This window comes from Apium graveolens, chromosome 5, assembly GCF_009905375.1.
Source record: "Apium graveolens cultivar Ventura chromosome 5, ASM990537v1, whole genome shotgun sequence".
NCBI classification, from domain to species: domain Eukaryota; kingdom Viridiplantae; phylum Streptophyta; class Magnoliopsida; order Apiales; family Apiaceae; genus Apium; species Apium graveolens.
Window position 1 is genome coordinate 206,910,176 of NC_133651.1, and position 23,578 is coordinate 206,933,753.

A 23,578-nucleotide genomic window follows, 5' to 3' on the forward strand; every position below is an offset into this window, starting at 1 on the left:
AAAACCAAAGCTAGGGTTTGGAGTTTATACCTTCCTTGGAGCTTTTAATCTATGAAAGATCCTTGAAATGCCCATGGAAGCCTTAATCTAACCTCCTACAAGCTTGTTCTTTCAAAGAAATCAAGAACACAAAAATTAATTTCAAGAAAGTACTATTCACCATCTTCTTCCATGATTTATAGAAAAAGATTGGCTTGGAATTAGAAGCTTAAACTTATAGGAAGTATGTAACTATCCATGGGGAAGCTTAGATAATTACCTTGCTAAATAGTAAGTGGTGGAGCTTGGATCTTCATTTTTAAGAAAAGAAGCCGAGAGCTTCATGAAGAAAATGGGGGGTTTGTGTTTTTTGATGAAAATGAAATGTTTTGGCTTGGTTGGTTGCTTTTTGTCTTGTTTTTTGGTTAATTACCTTTCTAGCCTTGACTTTGTGTGGTTTTAAATCAACCACATCTCCTTCCCCTTATGTCATGCTTATGTCACATTGCTATGTCATCATCCCTTCTAATCTCTTTGATTAGCTTCTAATTGTTTGCCTAATGACCGCTGATCTGTTATACGGTTCGCTTAACTTTCATTTTCGTTTATCGTTTGAGGGATCATACCCGGGATCTTATTACTTAGGTTCTCTTAACCTTTCTCAATATATTGTATTCCTTTTATGATCCTCTCTTATAATCCTTTAATTTAAATCCTTTTTATCATGTTACCTTATACTCAATTCTTTCCGTATCCAGTGGATTTCCGGGAAAAATTAAAGTGTTCGGAATTGGATTCTGACGATCTTTACATACACTTATATACCATATAGAGTGCCAATAAAATCTCAGAATATCCATAAAAGAACCCCTACCTAGTGTGGCATGAAAAGTTTTCTCATTCAGCAAAAACACTATTCATAAGGGTTTCAAAAATTTTCCAAAAATTGGGGTTATTACAGTCTCCCCTCCTTAAAAGGATTCCGTCCCGGAATCAGATAGTAAATGAATAGGGATACTTTTTTAACATTGCACTTTCTAACTCTCGAGTAAATTTTCCCACATTGTGGTTCTTCCATCAAACTCTGACTAGTTTGATAACCCTTCTCCTAAGCACTTGTCCCTTTTCAATCTATAACCCTTTCTGGTTGCTCCCTATAGGTTATGTCTGGTCGCATGCCTATGCGCTCATATGCCCCTATTTATCTGGCATCCGAATTACACTTCCTTAACATTGATACGTGAAACATGTTATGACTTGCTACATGTTCGGGGGTAGGGCTAGCTCATATGCTAACTTCCCAAACATCATAATATATCCAAGGGTCCAACAAATTATAGACTTAGCTTTCCTTTCTTTCCGAACGTCATCAATCCTTTCCAAGGGATACCTATAACATTACTAGGTCCCTTATTTCATACTCTTTGTCCTTTCGTGTCAAATCAACATACTTATCATGTCCATCTTGGGCTACTACCAGCCGTCCTCTGATTAGATCTATCATATCCTTGGTCCTTTGGACCACTGCTGGTCCGAGCATCTTGCGCTCTACAACTTCATCCTAACATAAGGGAGATCGACATTGTCTTCCCTCAAGGATCTCATAAGGCGATATCTCAATACTGACATATGATCTATTATCGTAAGAAAACTCAATCTTGTTAAGTGATCATTCCAATTTCTTTCAAGTCTATTGCACAGACTCTCATTATAGCTTTTAGCATTAGAGCTTTTGCTTCTCAATACCCATTCTTTTCCAGTTCGTAATCGCTACTACCTTCCATTCCTAATATTATACTGGTTATACTTTTGCTCGTTAGCGTTCTATAACCTTTTAATAACCACGTTAACCTTAGTATCACGAATGTGTTTCCATTCCGAATACTACCACAACTTTACTGCTCCTTTTTCAGCTGTTTCTATTTCCCAAAGTTTGATCAATCATATAGAAGTAAAGGAATTTGTTGAGAGATCACTATGATCATGAACACTTGTTATATCGCATAGTTAGTACAGAAGGTGGCCAACCTTTAGTACTTGACAAGCAATTAAACAATAGATGGTATCCTACTAGGCTTCTATCACACAGATAGATAGTCATTCGGCAATACCTCCCCTTCTGGAAGGGTTATTCTTCTCAGCTTACTTTAATCAGTTTATCATAACCTCTGGCTCCGTGCCTTTCTTGGTCTTTCACCAGTGGGTGGTCTCTCTCTTAGGAGGGTAAGTGACAAAACAGTCTTTTATGATTCGTCAATCATTTAGAATCTCAAATAATTTCTATATTTCCTTTAGCCAGGCTCTTGCCTCGGCTGGGTCAGCTTGTTCCATGGAACTCTGAGAGCTTAGCGACTTAAAGGTCCTGAAAGAATTTCTCACCGCACTGTCTCCTCAGGGTGGTGGTTAGGGATAATAGTCTAAGTTCTTTTTAGACAGGTCCATGAATTGCCGTATAGGAGTACCGTCTCGGGTCTCCTTTCCTTACTCAACTTTCTGTTTCCTTAGTATGAAATGTTTCATCCTACTCCCCATAATTGGGGTCATCTTTTAATTTAAAATCCTCATTTTCCACTCCATTATGTCATGGGTTCCTTCTATCTTGATGGCGACCTCCCTGACTATCACGTTCAGGGTTTACTCTAAATCTTATTCCTCAAACTATGGCTCTCATCTAAGTTCTCATCCTTACGCTCTTGAACTTTCGGAACCCAAATTCTATAGGAATACCTCATTATTCCCTTATCATCTTTCTCGATATTAATCTTTTACCTAATTGTTGGCTCCCTGCCTTCATTCATAACTTTTTCTGGCACAATATGATCTTTTCCAATAATTCGGGCTGTATTGCAATCTCAAACAGCTTTTCGGTACCGGCTCCGGTTACCTTCACTTCTATTTCCATTTTCTCAAAATCTCTTATAAACTCTCCAAAAGACATTATCATCTTGAGTCTCTCCTTTTTACTAAGGGCATCAGCCACCATATTGGCTTTCCCCGAATGATAAAGAATCTCCCAATCATTATTCTTGATTAGCTCTAACTGCCTCCTCTGGCATATATTGAGCTCTTTCTACGTGAAAATGTACTAGAGCACTTATGGCTTAGGTAATTCTCGCACTTCTCTCCATATAAGTAGTGTCTCCAATCCTTAGGGTAAAACTATTGCCACGAGCCTAAGCTCATGAGCGGGGATATCGAATTTCATATTACCTTAATTGTCTTGACATGTACGCGATTACCTTACCGTGCTGCATAAGCACGCACCCTAAGCCCTTGTGCGAAGCGTCACTATACTTCACAAAATCTCTTTTTCCATCCGGCAACGCCAGCATAAGGGCCATCACCAACCTCTGCTTCAGTTCTTGAAAGCTATTCTCGCATTTCTCTGTCCATTCGAACTTCTCAGTCTTACGAGTAAGCCGCGTTAAAGGGGCTACTATCTTTACAACTTGAACGAACCTCCGGTAGTGACCGGCCAATCCTACCTCTGGTAGTCGACTAAACCATGGTCATCAACTCATCAGTGGTCCTTTATCCAATCCTATCAGGATCCTCCATGGGATCCTCCTCAACAACTATCCCTTCTAGGACAACATCCTCAACCGCTAAATTCTCAATATCAACATCATTCGGTCCGGCATTAGGACACTCTATCGGATCCACAATCCGATCTCCAATTAGTAATAAAATATCATCGCGATGTTGCTCCTTAACCTTAGGGTTCGGAGTCCCGCTACCATATACGATAACGAACTACGCTCCTATCACGATATTTATAAGGGTTCCCATAAGGGTTTTAACTGTCAGTACTACGTTAGGTAGCCCGACTATGAACTTGGCAAGAGTTCTTATTATCTTAGTGAACTTATTATCTTAACGTCCCATCATCTCTGAGGTTTATAACGCTTAGCTCTGATACCATTTCTGTAACACCCCCAGATCCGGGGTCGGGGATCCGGGTCGTCACGAGTTCCATTTCCCTTAATAACACCCAATCTTAATAATTACTCAACTACTCTGTACTGTGACTCCACAATAAACACACACACCACACGTTATAGTCTCAGAGATGAACATCCAAAAATAACCACAAGTCATTTTATTCCACAATTATCTGCCAATACACCTTAAAAGGTTTTCTGAATAAATTTACATTTCTTTGCCATTATTACAATTCATAAATATAAATAAATCTGGTACATCAAAAGTTGAAAGCCTAGCCTATTGGTAGTTCCTACCTCAGCTACGGCGGCATCAATGCTTCTAGAAAACTGCGGAACGTCTCCTAATCGCTTGCGAATCGGGAGCTTGGTTCTGTTCATCTTTTCTATCTGTTGTTGTGTGATGAAAGAAGAAAGCAAGGGTGAGCAGCAAGCCCACCAAAATAATATGTATAATGATTAATAGTATATGAGCCTTCTCATAGTACTCATAAAAGTCTTGGTCAAAAGAAATGAACCAAGTTTGATATCTTAATGCGATGAAGTCGCAAAATATTCAGTATATATACATATATACTTTTCAAAATATTGGAAGTCCTCTTCCATGCATAATACACACAGAGTTCCAGTGTATAACTGTATAAAAATACCGTTGCAAGGTGATCTCATATATCTAACCTTGTCTCAACGTTTTTCTGAAAATCTTTGTCATGCATAAGATAATCATTTACTAGATATAAGTTTAAAAAAAATGAAGTTACAAGATACTCCAATATACTTTATATCCACATACTACTTGAACTACCACCGTTCAAGTTATAATCAGTTTCAAAGTTCATCACCCAGATGAGACTACAAGATAAGACTTGAATAGATTCAATCATTGAAATATCATTATAAATAATGAAGTTACGAGATACTTCATTAAGTCCTGATATATATATCCATATATATATATATATATCTCATACATTTCCTGAAAATCTCTGTCATGTAAAGTATGAACAGAGTTATAATATCCAATGAATTTTGGAAAGGAAAAGAATTTTGGCATAAACCAGATATCTTGCTGATCAGGCAAAGATACCAATAAGTAACCTTTTCTACTAGTAGATGGATGAATCCCCCACCGGTCATCACCCTGGCCGCATTAGGACCTCGCGCTAGACCGTTACCCGGCCACTCACGCGTTGATGGACTGCCACCCAGCCACTTACACTTTGATAGACTGTACCCCGGCCTGTCGCTTATGCCGACTCAATTAGATGGGCTTACTTCCCGAACATTGGGCAAGTAATCAATTCATTTATCAAAACAGCAACCTTGTTGCGAATATAAAATACACCATAGAGCCGGATCCCTCAGGTTTTGAACGAGTATTTAAATCCCCTTTAAAAGGAAGATCTTAAATATAAAAATGAGTTTTGGGATCCGCTCTAACTTTTAAAAATCATTTTGAAGACTCGAAAACACTTTAAAGAGTGTTTGGAGTAATGCTGATTTAATGAAGTAAATCAGTCCCAATATATTTAGAAAATGTCTGAATATTATTATTTAAATAATATTCCAATAAAGAATAATCTTTATACAAATAATTGAAGTAGAAGTTGTAAGACTTATACTTGAAATGAGTATTAAATAACCAAAGATATACTTATATGAAAGTACTATCTTTATTTGAATAATCGAAAATAAGTTTGATTATCGAAACATTATTCTTTAATAAAATACAGAATATATCTCAGCAAATAATCGGAGTCATAGATCCTCAAATGAATATTCAAATAATATTCATTAAATAATATAAACCGAGTCATAAGCCCTCGAATGAATATTCAAATAATATTCAATAAATAATATAAAAGGAGTCATAAGTCCTCGAATGAATATTCGTAATAATATTCATTAAATAAAATAAAGTTATCGAATAAACCTTATTTGATTAATAGTTTTTAAAAACTATATCAATATATATATATATATATATAAATATATATTATACTCGGGAGCCTCGCCTCCCGGTTTAGAAATATGTTCACCTTTTATCCCCTATACTAAGGGTAAACTCAAATACCGCTTATCTCTAGCATAGGTATTATGCAACTATAAGCATTTGAACCAACAGATATATAAATCAAGAATATGAAACAGGCATGCATATATACCATATCACATGCTACAATATATCGCAAGAATTTGCTAATAACCAATATGCATTTATCGCAAGATCATGCATATACACATATACATCACAACAACAGTTATACGGGTAGAAAACTTGCCTGAGCGACTGGGGGTTACGAATGGCTCGGGACGAGTCTGGTAACCTATAAACAACAAGTAAGTTGGAATTAAACCAAAGTCACATGTAAATCTATACTTTAACTAACTTAGACTCTAACGCTTGTTTTGCGCTTACTGATTCTCTTAAGTCACTCGAGTACCCTCGGCTCCACCATTTTTAATAATTTAACCTTTACGAGTTTTAAGGCAATTCCTTCGCGAGTGTCTTACCAACTGCCTAACACACTTACCATAAATGTTTTATACATTAATTAACCCTTTTTGGTCTTTAACCTATGTTTCAAAGTAAGGCGAGGGGAAAAGTTTCGTTCGCGAAACGCCGTTACTTGAAACGGTCGTTTCTCCTAAACCGTGCATCGGAATCAAACGAACTATATATCAAAACGAAGCTCGTAACATGAGCTATCTAAACATGGCAGTGGTCATAATCTAGCAGGGGGTTCTAGGGTCCTAATGTTATGCACAAAAACAGTCCAAAGAAAATCGGACGTTACGACGGCTATGTTTACGCGATTACCAATGTTTAAACTACTCCAATTAACCACCAACCAACTCATAACCATCAATACAACAAAACTTCACCTAAACCATACCACATCAGTCCATAATCTCCAAGGTTTTCAACTCAAACAACCACAATCAAGACCTATGAACTATAATCAAGCTTCAATTACCAAAACACTTCCAAATCAAACCAAACTACTAATAATCACAATCCATGCTTCTCATTTCACAACACCAACCATTAAACTTACTAACAAATAAAGTAAAGGCTAGGGTTTGAAGTTTATACCTTCCTTGGGAGGTGTTAAGTTGCTAGGAAGCCTTAGGGAGCCTCCTACAAGCTTGATCTTTCCAAAGAAATCAAGAACACAAAGTTAGGCTTTGAAGTTTCTAAAAGTCCTATTTAAAGAACTGTAAAAATGAGGGTCTTACCATGATTATTTGGACGAGACTTGTGAACAAGAGTTGTAGACCATCTCAATACCTTTCCAATGAGCTATAGAACACAATATTTGAGTAAGAAATGAAGGAGATACAGCAGTTTTAGTGTTCCGGTTCTGTTTTGGCCGAGAGCATGAAGAACAATGCCTTGGTTTCTTTTTGATTTTGATGAAAATGATTTTACTTGGCTTGGTTGCTTTGATTTTTGTGTTTGTTTTAGTAAATTACCTAGTTGCCCTTGATTTTGTGTGGTTAAAAAGCCACCACATCTCCTTCCTTCCCATGTCATGCTTGTGTCATCCTCATGATGTCATCCTCCCCTCCTTGTCCTCTTTCTATTGGTTGGATGACATCATCCCCACTAATCCCCTTGATTAACTTCCTAATCGTTTGCCTAATGACCGCTGATCTGTTATACGGTTCGCTTAACTTTCGTTTTCGTTTATCGTTTGAGGGATCATACCCGGGATCTTATTACTTAGGTTCCCTTAACCTTTCTCAATATATTATATTCCTTTTATGATCCTCTCCTATAATCCTTTAATTTAAATCCTTTTTATCCTGTTACCTTTTTCTCAAATCTTTCCGTATCTAGTGTATTTCTGGGAAAAATCAAAGTGTTCGGATTTGGATTCTGACGATCTTTACATACACTTATATCCCATATAAAGTACTAATAAAATCTCAGAATATCCATATCAGAACCCCTACATAGTGTGGCATGAAAAGTTTTCTCATTCAGCAAAAACACTATTCATAAGGGTTTCAAAAATTTCCCAAAAATTGGGGTTATTACAGGACCCATGCTCTTCCTCGAGCTTATACACAATCACCTTTGAAACTCCTTCGATACCGAAAATCGAACCTGGGATCTCATTCTAGACATCATCATTACTTGAATTCTATGCTTGCACCGTAACCTTCCTCGTATAATAATACGACTCTCTATTGATAAGAAAGAATAAATATTCAATAGGTAGATACTCTACTTAATTAGTCTATCAATGATAACTTATACACTACCACGACCCGTTTAGTGGTACTCAATCTCAACATCCATTCCAATACAACTCTCACGGTTGTAACCAGCTCATTACTCGCAGAATCATTGCTGCATTACTATGGTCCACTACTGACCTACTATCATCATTCACGTTCCATGAAATCTTAATATCTAACCATACGGAGTCCATACATGTCGTATCAAATCCTTCTAAGGAGGTAACATAATCACCATTCCTGATTAATGAAGAACACTCCTGATCCTGACATACATACATGACATGAAGCAGATAAAATTGCAGAAGAGTTTCAATCAAAGCAACGATAGCAGGTTAATACCATTCTAAATCATATGCCTTAAATAGAAGACTTACTCAAAGGTTCGTCTAGTCCTTTTTGAAACATGATCCTGGCTTATCTCAGGATAGGACCTTCTAAGATAGATAGCCCGTTCATGGCGATTACACGAATTAAACCTTTACCAACTACTATTACGGTTGGGTATTGCACAGTCATCAGAAGGAATGTCAATCTTCCAAACCATAATACAACCTTCACAGCTTTAACCATCATCACTGTATTCTTTTGGCACAAGCGCCTATAATTATCCTCTTACCTTTAAAATGTCGGCCACCTCTTTGGCCTTTCCTGATAGTAAAATTTCCTTACAGTCAATGTCATTTTAACCACCTCCAAATAATTTTCTACCTCATTTCAATCACAGCTTATGTGAAGATGTTTTCCTTAAAATTTGATAAGTAAAAAAAATATCACCATTTTTCCATAAATTATTGCCTCAGTCTTTAGAGGTTAATCACTGTCACGACTGACTCTCAATCATACTTAGAACATCTTTTATCTTAAGTCCTAATTGCCCTGAACAATTTCGACCATTACTGGTTCGATCCATACTTTCTCGTGGTGTAACACGTGCCCCACTTGGCATCATTATAATTACGACACATTTCCTTTATCAACATTTCTATTCTTGAGAATTTTGAATATTACCTTTCTCCTTGTTAAACCTCTAAGGTTATCCTTGAATCGTTCCTCCTGTATTCCCGAGATATAAGGCATATCAAAATACCATTTACTAATACTAAAACCATTGTCTATATACTTCTGAAAAATTTCTCCACTGATCCTTAAAGGTCGTTATTACCTTAATCCTTTCCAAATCATACTGTCAAAACTCATACTGTCCCTATTAAGGGTGAAATGCCAACCTTTATGCATTCCCCTAGGATTCATTTTAAGTTACCGATGTTCTATTCTTAATTCCACCTTTAAAAGGTACCTGCATCCTTCCATGGATAAATCAAGTCATATATCCCTGATAAGGGTGTCTTATTCAATCATTCCCACCTCGATAGTATATGCCTAATTTCACAATAACATCTGTATACAAAATGAGGTTAATCAAAATGGCCTCCAAAAGATAACAACGGTTATCCGCTTTTCTTGCCTAATCTGGTAACGATAACAAGGATGTTCTGGAAGATATTGGTCGTGTTCAACGTGAACTTCTTCTTAATAATTCCTTATTTACTTTTGTTGTTTATCTCAACAGTCACCTCAATGTTGGGATATCTTTCATATCTGGCGTCTCCCTTTCTGGGTATCATGCCACCGGTCTTACACTTCACCTTCTTGAAGGTCACTTCCTTCATCCAATTTTCTTAATTTCTTACTTTCTTGTCTCCTCAGTCTATCCGTGTCTCATTATTTATCCTTCGAATTATCTCAAGGTTTCCTCGAATCTTCCCAACTTACAGGGGATAAAATATATGTATCTCTTATGCCCTCAACCATCAATTTTAACTCATGGTGAATCACCCTCATCCTGACGATTACATACTCTTCTATTTCTATTTCTACGAGTCTTTAGGGTTTCCTCATACCCAACTCCCTTATCATTCCTCAAACTCTATTGCCTTTATATTCCTTTCCACTTCAATTTCTTTTTATTTTCCTTTCCCTTATCATTATTTCATGAACCAACACAACATAAGCATTGATTTCAAACATCCCGTCATTCTGGATTCGTGTCCTCAGAATGAATCTTAACAACTTTTACATCTTAGATTCATAATTCATCATACTCGTCTGCCTTTGTTCTGGCTCTAAAGCTTTTACATTATCTCCTTATCTTTGGGAATTACTTTCCCGAAAACAATTGACTGAACTTAAATCAGTTTATTATAATCTCTTGCTCCGTGCCTTCTGGTCTTTCACCAGCGGGTGGTCTCTCTCTTAGGAGGGTAAGTGACAAAAACAGTCTTTTGTGGTTCGTCAATCATTCAGAATCTCAAATGATTCCTCTATTTCCTTTAGCCAGGCTCTTGCCTCGACTAGGTCAACCTGTTCCTTGGAACTCTGAGAGCTTAGAGACTTAAAGGTCCTGAAAGAATTTCCTATCGCATTGTTTCCTCAAGGTGGTGGTTGGGGATAATAGTCTAAGTTCTGTCTAGACAGGTCCATAAATTGCCGTATAGGAGTACCGTCTCGGGTCTCCTTTCCTTACTCGACTTTCTGTTTCCTTAGTATGAAATGTTTCAACCTTCTCCCATAATCGGGGTTATCTTATACATTAAAAACCTTGTTTTCCACTCTATTATGTTATGGGTTCTTTCTTTCTTGATGGCAACCTCCCTGACTATCACATTCAGGGTTTGCCCTAAATCCTATTCCTCAAACTATGGCTCTCATCTAAGTTCTCATCCTTAAGCTCTTGAACTTTCGGAACCCAAATTCTATAGGAATACCTCATTATTCCCTTATCATCTTTCTCGGAATTAATCTCATATTTATTTGTTGGCTCTCTGCCTTCATTCATCACCTTTTTCTGGCACAATATGCTCTTTTCCAATAATTCGGTCTCTATTGCAATCTCAAACAGCTTTTCGGTACCGGCTCCGGTTACCTTCACTTCTATTTCCATCTTCTCAAAATCTCTTATAAACTCTCTCAAAGACATTATCATCTTGAGTCTCTCCTTTTTACTAAGGGCATCAGCCACCACATTGGCTTTCCCCGAATGATAAAGAATCTCATAATCGTAATCCTTGATTAGCTCTAACCACCTCATTTGGCACATGTTGAGCTCTTTTTTGCGTGAAAATGTACTAGAGCACTTATGGCTTAGGTAATTCTCACACTTCTCTCCATACAAGTAGTGCCTCCAATCTTTAGGGCAAAACTATTGCCATGAGCCCAAGCTCATAGGTGGGGATATCGAATTTTATATTCCCTTAATTATCTTGACGCGTACGCGATTACCTTGCTGTGCTGTATAAGAAGCACCCTAATTCCTTATGCGAAGCGTCACTACAATTCACAAAATATCCTTTTTCATCCCGCAACGCCAACATATGGGTCGCCTCCAACCTTTGCTTTAGTTGTTAAAATCTTTTCTTGTATTTCTCTGTCCATTCAAACTTCTTAGTCTTACGAGTAAGCCGCTTCAAAGGGGCTACTATCTTTACAAACTTGAACGAACCTCCGGTAGTGACCGGCCAATCCTACCTCTGGTAGTTTCCCTAACCATGGTCATCAATTCCTCAATGGTCCTTTATTCATTCTTGTTAGGATCTTCCACGAGATCCTCCTCAGCAACAATCCCATCTAGGACAACATCCTCAACCATTACATCCTCAATATGAACATCATCCGGTCCTGCGTTAGGACGCTCTATCAGATCCACAATCCGATCTCCAATTAGTAATAAAACATCATCGCGCTGTCACTTCTCAACCTCAGGGTTCGGAGTCCCGCTACCATATACGATAACGAACTACACTACTATCACGATATTTATAAGGGTTCCCATAAGGGTTTTAACTGTCAGTACTACGTTAGGTAGTCCGACTATGAACTTGGCAAGAGTTCTTATTATCTTAGTGAACTTATTATCTTAACGTCACATCATCTCTGAGGTTTATAACGCTTAGCTCTGATACCACTTCTGTAACACCCCCAAATCCGGGATCGGGGATCCGGGTTGTCACGAGTTCCATTTCCCTTAATAACACCCAATCTTAATACACAATCAACTACTCTGTACTGTGACCCCATAATAAACACACACACCACAAGTTATAGTCTCAGAGATGAATATCCAAAAATAATCACAAGTCGTTTTATTCCACAATTATATATCAATACACCTTAAAAAGGTTTCTGAATAGATTTACATTTCTTTGCCATTATTACAATTGATAAAGATACATAAGTCTGGTACATCAAAAGTTGAAAGCCTAGCCTATTGGTAGTTCCTACCTCAGCTACAACGACATCAACGCCTATAGGAAACTGCGGAACGTTTCCTAATCGCTTGCGAATCGGGAGCTTGGTCCTGTTCATCTTTTCTATCTGTTGTTGTGTGATGAAAGAAGAAAGCAAGGGTGAGCAACAAGCCCACCAAAATAATATGTATAATGATTAACAATATATGAGCCTTCTCATAGTACTCATGAAAGTCTTGGTCAAAAGAAATGAACCAAGTTGATATCTTAATGCGATGAAGTCGCAAAATATTTAGTATATATATATACATATATACTTTTCAAAATATGGGAAGTCCTCTTCCATGCATAATACACACAGAGTTCCAGTGTATAACTGTATAAAAATATCATTGCAAGGTGATCTCATATATCTAACCTTGTCTCAACATTTTTCTGAAAATCTTTGTCATGCATAAGATAATCATTTACTAGATATAAGTTTAAAAGATGAAGTTACAAGATACTCCAATATACTTATATCTTTTCCAAATACTACTTGAACTACCACCGTTCAAGTTATAATTAGTTTCAAAAGTTCATCACACTGATGAGACTACAAGATAAGACTTGAATAGATTCAATCTTTGAAATATTTTGAAGGAAATGAAGTTATGATATACTTCATTAAGTCCCGATATATATATACACCTATATATATACATATGTTTCCTGAAAACCTCTGTCATGTAAAGTATGAACAGAATTGTAATATCCAATAAATTTGGAAAGGAAAGAATTTTGGCATAAACCTGATATCTTGCTGATCAGGCAAAGATACCAATAAGTAACCTTTTCTACTAGTAGATGGACGAATTCCCCACTGGTCATCACCCTGGTCGCAATAGGACCTTATGCTGGACTACCACTCAGCCACTTATGCATTTGATGGACTCCCACTGAGCCACTTACACTATCATGGACGCCCACTGAGCCCATGTTGCTTTTGCCGACTCGATAGATGGACTTACTTCCCGAACGTTGGGTAAGTAATCAATTCATTTACCAAAACTGCAACCTTGTTGCGAATATAAAATACACCATAGAGCCGGATCCCTCAGGTTTTGAGCGAGTATTTAAATCCCCTTTTTAAAAGGAAGATCTTAAATATAAAAATGAGTCTTGGGATCCGCTTTAACTTTTAAAAATCATTTTGAAGACTCGAAAACACTTTAAAGAGTGTTTGGAGTAATGCTGATTTAATGAAGTAAATCAGTCCCAATATATTTAGAAAATGTCTGAATATTATTATTTAAATAATATTCCCATAAAGAATAATCTTTATACAAATAATTGAAGTAGAAGTTGTAAGACTTATACTTGAAATGAGTATTAAATAACCAAAGATATACTTATATGAAAGTACTATCTTTATTTGAATAATCGAAAATAAGTTTGATTATCGAAACATTATTCTTTAATAAAATAAGGAATATTATTAAATAATAAGCGGAGTCATAATACCTCGAATGAATATTATAAATAATATTCATTAAATAAAATAACGGAGTCATACATCCTCAAATGAATATTCAATTAATAATCATTAATAATATAACTGAGTCATAAGCCCTCGAATGAATACTCGAAATAATATTCAATAATAAAATAAAGGAGTCATAAGTCCTCAGATGAATATTCGAAATAATATTCAATAATAAAATAAAGGAGTCATAAGTCCTCGGATGAATATTCGAAATAATATTCAATAATAAAATAAAGTTATCGAATAAACTTTATTCGATTAATAGTTTTGAAAACTATAACCATATATATATATAAATATATATATATATATAAAATCTACTCGGGATCCTCGACTCCCGGTTTTAGAAAATGTTTTCACCTTTGGCTCCCTATACTAAGGGTATATGCAAATTACTGCTATTCTCAAGCATAGGTATTATCAACTGAACCAACAGATATATTTGGCAAGAATACGAAACAGGCATGCATATATATATCATATCAGCATGCTTCAATATATCACAACATTTGCTAATTAACCAACATGCATCTATCGCAAGATAATGCATATACATATATACATCACAACAACAGTATAATGGATAGAAAACTTGCCTGAGCGACTGGGGGTTACGAATGGCTCGGGACGAGTCTGGTAACCTATAAGCAACAAGTAAGTTGGAATTAAACTAAAGTCACTTGTAAATCTATACTCTAACCAACTGAGACTCTAACGCTCGTTTTGCGCTTACTGATTCTCTTAAGTCACTCGAGTCCCCTCGGCTCCACCATTTTTAATAATTTAACCATTACGAGTTTTAAGGCGATTCCTTCGTGAGTGTCTTACCAACTGCCTATTACGAGTTTTAATCCATGAAAGATCCTTGAAATGCCCATGGAAGCCTTAATCTAACCTCCTACAAGCTTGTTCTTTCAAAGAAATCAAGAACACAAAAATTAATTTCAAGAAAGTACTATTCACCATCTTCTTCCATGATTTATAGAAAAAGATTGGCTTGGAATTAGAAGCTTAAACTTATAGGAAGTATGTAACTATCCATGGGGAAGCTTAGATAATTACCTTGCTAAATAGTAAGTGGTGGAGCTTGGATCTTCATTTTTTAAGAAACGAAGCCGAGAGCTTCATGAAGAAAATGGGGGGTTTGTGTTTTTTGATGAAAATGAAATGTTTTGGCTTGGTTGGTTGCCTTTTGTCTTGTTTTTTGGTTAATTACCTTTCTAGCCTTGACTTTGTGTGGTTTTAAATCAACCACATCTCCTTCCCCTTATGTCATGCTTATGTCACATTGCTATATCATCATCCCTTCTAATCTCTTTGATTAGCTTCTAATTGTTTGCCTAATGACCGCTGATCTGTTATACGGTTCGCTTAACTTTCATTTTCGTTTATCGTTTGAGGGATCATACCCGGGATCTTATTACTTAGGTTCTCTTAACCTTTCTCAATATATTGTATTCCTTTTATGATCCTCTCTTATAATCCTTTAATTTAAATCCTTTTTATCATGTTAAATTATACTCAATTCTTTCCGTATCTAGTGGATTTCCGGGAAAAATCAAAGTGTTCGGAATCGGATTCTGACGATCTTTACATACACTTATATACTATATAGAGTGCCAATAAAATCTCAGAATATCCATAAAAGAACCCCTACCTAGTGTGGCATGAAAAGTTTTCTCATTCAGCAAAAACACTATTCATAAGGGTTTCAAAAATTTTCCAAAAATTGGGGTTATTACAGTAACATGATAAAAAGGATTTAAATTAAAGGATTATAAGAGAGGATCATAAAGGAATATAATGTATTGAGAAAGGTTAAGGAAACCCAAGTAATAAGATCCCGGGTATGATCCCTCAAACGATAAACGAAAATGAAAGTTAGGCGAACCGTATAACAGATCAGCGGTCATTAGGCAAACAATTAGGAAGTTAATTAAGGAGGTTAGGGATGATGAGGTCATCCAACCAATAAGAAGAGGGCAAGTAAGGGATGATGACATCATAAGCATGACATAAGCATGACATAAGGGGAAGGAGATGTGGTTGATTTAAAACCACACAAAGTCAAGGTTAGAAAGGTAATTACCCAAAAAACAAAACAAAAACAACCAAGCTAGCCAAAACAAATCAAAGTAAACACAAAATTATTTCATTCCTTCAACATTGCTCTCGGCTTTTTCTTCTTTTCAAAGGAAGAAAAATCAAAAATCAAGTTCCAAGCATTGTTAAATCACAAGGTAATTATCTAAGGTTCCTTGTACATAGATATGGATATCCTATAAGTTTAAGCTTCTAATTCCCTCACAATATCTTCCAATAAATCAAGGAAGAAGATGGTGAATAGTAACCTTCAAGAAATAATTTTGGTTTTCTTGATTTTTTTTATGAAAGTTCAAGGTAGCTTAAGCATAGATCAAGGCTTCTATGGGCATTCCAAGGATCTTTCATTGATTAAAAGCTTCAAGGAAGGTATAACATCTCCAAACCCTAGCTTTACTTTGTATATTAGGATGATTTTGATAGTTATGGTAAAGAGTAGCTTGATGCTTGTTGGTTGTTGAAATCTTATGGTTTGGTTAAAGGACTTAAGTATAGTTTAAATTCAAGTTTAAGAATAAGTATAAATTGTTAATATTGAGTTGATTAGGGCTGTTATGATGTAGCGAGGATGGATTTTGGTTGTATGAATGGATTGGGATTGATTGGTGGTTGAATTGGGATGGTATAAAATTGGGAAATCGCGTAAACATAGCCGTCGTAATGTCCGATTTACTTTAGACTGCTTTTTTCATAACATTAGGACCCGAGAACTCCCTGCTAGGTTTTGACCATTGCCATGTTTAGATAGTTCATGTTACGAGCTTCGTTTTGATATGTAGTTCATTTGATTCCGATGTACGGTTTAGGAGAAACGACCGTTTTAAGTAACGGCGTTTCGCGACCGAACCATTACCCCTCGCCTTACTTTGAAACCTTGGTTAAGGATCTTAAAGGACTAATTGGGGTATGAAACAATTATGTTAAGTGGATTAGGCAGTTGGTAAGGTACTCGCGAAAGAATCGCCTTAAAACCCTTAATGGTTAATTTATTAAAAATGGTGGAGCCGAGAGTACTCGAGCGACTTAAGTGAATCGTTAAGCGCGAAAGCGAACGTTAAGTCTAGTTTCTTAAGCGACCGGGGTTTAATTCCGACTTATGTTGTTGTTCATAGGTTATCAGACCCACTCTAAGCTTAAGTCTATCCGGGAGCACTCAGACAAGTTTTCTACCCGTTATACTGTTGTTGTGATGTATATATGTATATGCATTATCTTGTGATAGATGCATGTTGGTTAATTAGCAAATTTTGTGATATATTGAAGCATGCTGATATGGTATATATATGCATGTCTGTTTCGTAATCTTGACATATATCTGTTGATTCAGTTGATAATACCTATGCTAGAGATAAGAGGTATTTGCATATACCCTTAGTATTTGTTCTCTTAAATTTTTACTTCCATTTTCTTCTGGTTTTTAAAAATATTAAAAATGCGCCAATCATGTTATCTAACTGAAAATTTTACAAGGAATGTCAAGTCGCCTCTTAGTGAAATTAATGCACTTATGTATTAGATATTTAGTTCTGCTTCTACGTTAATGTTATCTGTTCCATCGGAAACTTCTCATGAGCTTCCACCGCTTGGAGTCTCTTTCTATCTCTAATCCAAATTTTCCTGGAAAGATAACATATCAAAGCTATGCATACTTCCTTATAGAATGTTTCATGACCAAAATAATGTCATTTTTAATTTTATCTGGAAGAAACATTTCAAATTCAGACTAGTGCAACATAACGAAACAAGTACATATTTATCAGCTGAATTTTGTTTTAGGCTCTTGTTGTTCTATACATGTTAATATCTTCTATTAGATATTAACATGACAATAATTTGGAATGATAGATTCAAGGAGCAAGTAGATGCAAACCTACAACACAAACAAGAGGCTGCTAGTATGAGGGAAAGAGAATTAGCTTATGCATACTCCCATCAGATAATCTGTTTCCGTCGGCCAGTAGTTAAATTTAGTGTCAAACCTAAATGATTACTGTATTTGATGTAAATAAGAGCCTCCTTTGACTAGTTTTGTGTCTCGAATTTCGAATATTTTTACATCAGTTCTTGGAAGCTAAAAACTTAAAACTTTGAAAGTCTTGGTGGATATATGCTTTTTTTTGAAAATTATCTGAAAATTTGTGAATTTTTCTTTTATGTTAGTCATAGATGTGAGTCCTTTCCTTGTAAATATGTATGTACTTGTGCAATTGTACTGGAAAGAACAAACTATAATGACTTTTATTATACTAACATCATATTATATCTCCATATAGATCTTGATATGATGACATTTATCTGAAAATTCTTTTGGAACTGCAATTATTATGTTCTAATAACATACACAGTTAACAGTGACTTTTGAGAAACTCTTCTAAATCTTCAAATCCAACATTTATAAATCCAAATAATCCTCACTCATGACGGAGTTGGTTGGAGAGATATATGGCATCTAGACCATGGGATAGCAGAAGTGCAACTAATATAGAACTTAACAATGACCGTGCATCTATAAATAGTGCAACGAGCCATGCCATTTATGTTGGATCTTTTTGGGGTCTTAGCTTCGGTAAAATGCTATTCTCCTCAGCAGGTTAAAAGTTGTGTCATCTTCCCAGTTGCTAATCACCGACCACACCCCTTCCAAGGCACTGTCGTCATCATCAATAGGCAGTGACAGACGCAGGATCATTTTTTACGGGGGGAGAGTATACACACTGCATATAATAATAGTCAAGTACCTCGATCAAGTGCGTAGGCGTGGTAAATCGGCTTTTTGAGTCGTCATATTCTGAAAATTCTGCATAATTGCTTCATTATCAATATTCTAAAAATTCTGCATAATTCGCCCATTTTATTTCATAGATTCGACTTAACAACATTCATGGCAGAAAATGTGCGTTCCACACAAGCTGTTGCAACAAGAACAACTCCAAAAAATCGCTCCAAGTTATCACCAAGATTATTTACATATCTTATAATGACCACCATCTGTTCTTTAACAGAATTATCACGAGCTTCATCAAGTAATAAGGAAAAATACTTGTCTGCAATATCAGAAATAATAGCTTTGGTTGTCTCAGATGCACAACCTCCAACAATTTGCTTTCGAATATATAGAGATGTAAGTTGATGATTTACAGGAGCATTCTGTTTTACAACTTTTCCAACATCAATATTACGCAAGCTATACCAAGAGAGTATTTCCAGAAAATTACCCTTGCGTATTGATGTTGATGATTTGTCATTCCCACAAAAATCTAATCCTAATCCAAGAAGCAACCGAGCAACATCCACACTTACGGTTAAACGCGTACGGTAGGCAGCCCCTGTAACCTCAATTCCAAGTGAGAATTTTCTTGTTATACTCTGCCTTTGATCTTTGAAACCAAAATATAGTGTCTGGGCATTTTTGTGTACACTACCATCAAGCCCAATGTGATCCCTGAATTTTGATAATGCCTTTTTCCAATTTCGGAATCCCTTCTTTGCGAATGCTTGATCTCCTGCTCTTTTATCTCCAAAAAGATAACACCAAAAACAAAAAGCTGCATCTTCAGAGGAGCTATATTCCAACCAATCCCAATTGTTCAACCAACTAGCCTGAAAACTTCTTTGTCTGTCACCATATTTCGTTGAAGGAAAAATATGAGATGTTGGTTTATAAGGCCCCATTTGAACGTATCGTCTTCTCACATCATCTCTTATTGTCGGCTCATACTCTTTGATCGGTTTACGCTTAGCAGTATCACTAACGATTTCATTATGTAGCATATTAGTATCAATCATCGCTCTTTTTCCGCTTGATTCCCCAATATTTGTGGTGTTGTTCTGAGGCTCATTAGGAGGGTTTTCACTTGCACCTCGAATAATATATCGATCCATCTAGCTTGGTAAATCACTGGACTGCATATGAGAAAAATAATCTCATTAAATTCCAAAAGACTATTACTCAAATTAAAAACTTAAACTCTAGAAGCAAAAGTAAAACTATAAATAAGTTCCCACTGAATCCTCAATTTTATTTTGACTTAAACCAAAATTGAGTAATGAAAATCATTAGCATTTGAACATGGATACATTAAATTTAAATCAGATACAACATCAATTTATGAATTTAAATTTAGGGTTAAGATATTAGAGATTTGGGGGTTTACCTCTTTACTTCGTTTGATGTAAAAGCTTGATGCTTGACTGACCTTAGATTGATCCAAAATACCAAAATCGCAATTGATATAATTTTGAGAAGTGAGAAGCAATTGATAAAAGTTTGAGAAGAAAGATACAATAGATGACTTGATGTGTTGATTCATACATCGGAGTCTGGAGTCTGGACAAAGAAGTGAGGTGGGCTATCTTGAGGCCCATTTACTAACTATTAGCTGGCCAAATATGGATTAATATATAATAATAATTGAATTGAGTTATTTGACCTTTTTAATATCCTTTAAATTTCCAATTTTTTTAAGAAACTCAGAGGGGGCCAGGGCACCCCCTGGACCCCCCTCATCTTCGTCTCTGTCAATAGGTGGGTAAATCAGACCACAAGCTTAATGGGAAATAATTGTGGCACTAAAGACGACTCAAGGAACTTCTGTAGTGTTAAATTAGAAAGATGGTGGATTAACAGTATTGCTGGTTCATCAGTGGCAGACGATGAAAGCCTTGCAAGCTCACCTGCGGCTCCAAGTTACATGGAACCAACATAATTAGCCAAAGCTAGCTATAGACTACCAAGCCCCCTGGGAATGGAAAAGAACAGAACACCAGAGAAGCAATCACCAGCAGCTACTGCAAAGAAATGCCTTTCCTTCTCATCTTCTACAGTTGGCCCCGGGAGACATTCTGGGCCTCCTAGGACGCATTTAAGCTCCGTCAACAAGAAAAAATATAAATTTATTTAGATAGCTGTGGTGGCGAACAATGCGTAAGCATAACATTGAAAGGTGGTTAGGGTAACCTTATCATAGTATTTTTGGTAAAGCTCCTGGGAAGCTTGATTTAGATGGCTGCAGTTTAAAGTTGAATTTGAAGGATCTAAATGAGTTGCTATTACAGAGCTCTAAAGAAAAAAATACTGGAAGAACTTTTTATATTTCTTAATTTGATTTTTTAGATAAAAATCTTGTTTTACATATGATGTAGAATATGCTTTATATAGTTTCTACAGCACATTCTAGAGAACATTTGGAGAGTTGATACAATGAACTCCTGAATGAACAAATAATAAATAGATACTCTGAATGTGAAAATTGTTAGAATATATATTTATTATATATTATTAGTGATATATTATATTAAGGGTGTTTTCGTAATTTAGCTTGTAACAGTTTATTATATAAACATTGATACATGTATCTTGATTATTAAGTATTATAATAAAACCCTACTTATTTATTTGTCTCTCTACTTTTATCATGGTATCAGAGCCAGGTTATGGCAAAATTAGTTCGTTGATAGCTCTATTTTGTTTGAGGTTGTTTGTTCTATTGTCATGACTTTTGGTAAAGATTATTCTCTTTAGTCAATTAGTGTTCAGCAGAATTTTGCTATGTCTCTATCTCCTTCACTAGGTTTGTCATCCTCCACTTCATCAGGTATATCTTCTTCCATATGGATTTTGGATTCAGGTGCTTCTCATCATATGTCTCCAACTTTATCATCTTTTATATCTTTGTATTCTACCACATCTTTGTCCATTATGACTGCTGATGGTTCTCCCATGCTATTGGAAGGTGTTGATTTTGTTGCCACACCTAACATGTCCCTATCTGATGTATATTATGTCCCCTGTCTTAAGATGAATTTGGTTTTTGTGAGTCAGTTATGTGCATCTGGATACTTACTCTCATTCTCTTCTTCCACTTGTTGTGTTCAGGACCCAAGATCTCAGAAAGTGATTGTGATAGGTCATAGGTAAGGGGACTCTATGTGTTGGATGAACTGAAACTCTTGGATTTTGGAGCATCTATTGTTAATTTATCATCTTTTCGTTTGAGTAATTCTTTGTCAGATTTTTATATTTGGCAGACACATGGCCCAAACGAGAATTCCACTTATTTTGTCATTCTCCCACATGTAGAGCGTACAAAATTAACTCTTAAATCTGCTTTGTGAGTTTTCTTGGGTTATGGTATCAGTCAGAAAGAATATCATTGTTTTGATCCTGCTAGACAAAAGTTATATGTTTCTCGTCATATTGTGTTTCTTGAGCATATTTCATATTTTTCTGTCCCTTCTAGTTCCCATAATATGACACAGACAGATCTCATTCATATTGATCCTTTTGACTCGGATGTTAAGGAAATTTTGCCCACGACTCCTAGTACTTCTGTTCCCAAGACATCTCAGACTCCCACATCTCCGCCCTCGTCTACGACTACTCAATCTTCTCCAGAGATTTTGGATCCTCCTCCTCCCACTCGTCAATCTACTCGTATTCGTAAGTCCACTCGACTTTCTAATTTTTCTTATTCATCTTACTCTCCTTCATTTGCTTCATCTGTTACATCTGTTCACGATTTATCTGAGCATGTTTTATATAGAGATGTTGTTCGTGATCCTCTTTGGCACGCAACTATGGCTGAGGAACTTACTGCTTTACATCAGACACATACGTGGGACTTGGTTCCCTTACCACTAGGAAAACATGTTATTGGTTGTCGTTGGGTCTATAAAATTAAGACCAAATCGGATGGTTCTGTTGAGCGCTATAAGGCTCGGCTTGTTGTAAAAGGCTATTCTCAGGAGTATGGTTTGGATTATAAGGAGACCTTTGCACCTATTGCAAAGATGATGACGGTTTATACTTTAATTGCAGTTGCTTCAGTTTCCAAATGGAACATATTTCAGTTAGATGTTAAAAATGCTTTCTTGTATGGTGATCTACATGAGGAAGTTTATTTGACACCTCCTCCTGGTTTTCCTCATCGTTCTGGTTATGTTTGTCGACTTCGTAAGTCATTATATGGTCTACAACAGGCATCTCGTCGTTGGTTTGAAAAATTTGCCACGGTACTTATTTCACTCAGTTTTCATTCTAGTCATCATGATTTTGCTTTATTTGTTCATTGTACAAGTGCAGGTCGTATTCTCTTGGCTTTGTATGTTGATGATATGATTATTACTGATGATGATTGTGCTGGTATTGAGTCGTTAAAACATGAGTTGGCTTGTTATTTCGCTATGAAAGACTTAGGTTTGCTTCGTTATTTTTTTGGGATCGAGGTTGCTACTTCATCACAGGGTTATCTTTTATCACAGTCTAAATATATTGTTGATTTATTTGATCGTGCTCGCCTTACTGGTAATAAGATTGTGAATTCTCCTCTTGAGATGAATTTTCGATATTCGTCATCTGATGGTCTTCCTTTGGTGGATCCTACTTTATATCGTACTATTGTGGGTAGTCTTGTTTATCTCACTATTACTCGTCCAGATATTGCGCATGTTCTTCATGTTATTAGTCAGTTTGTTACTTTTCCTACTACTGTGCATTGGGGATCTGTTCTTCGTATTCTCAGATACCTTCGAGGGAC

The 23,578-nt window shown here is 36.1% G+C and overlaps 1 protein-coding gene across 1 annotated transcript; it reads right to left on the reverse strand.

The window, feature by feature from the left end:
• Positions 1-18,285: 18,285 nt before the first annotated feature.
• LOC141661566 (uncharacterized) lies at positions 18,286-20,344 on the reverse strand. The gene is made up of 2 exons (XM_074468577.1): positions 20,198-20,344; positions 18,286-19,946 (listed from the first exon to the last, which is right to left on the reverse strand). The coding sequence occupies exon 2, from the start codon at positions 19,923-19,925 to the stop codon at positions 18,900-18,902; it is 1,026 nt and encodes a 341-aa protein (XP_074324678.1). The 5' UTR covers positions 19,926-19,946; positions 20,198-20,344; the 3' UTR covers positions 18,286-18,899.
• Between the last annotated feature and the right edge of the window lie 3,234 nt (positions 20,345-23,578).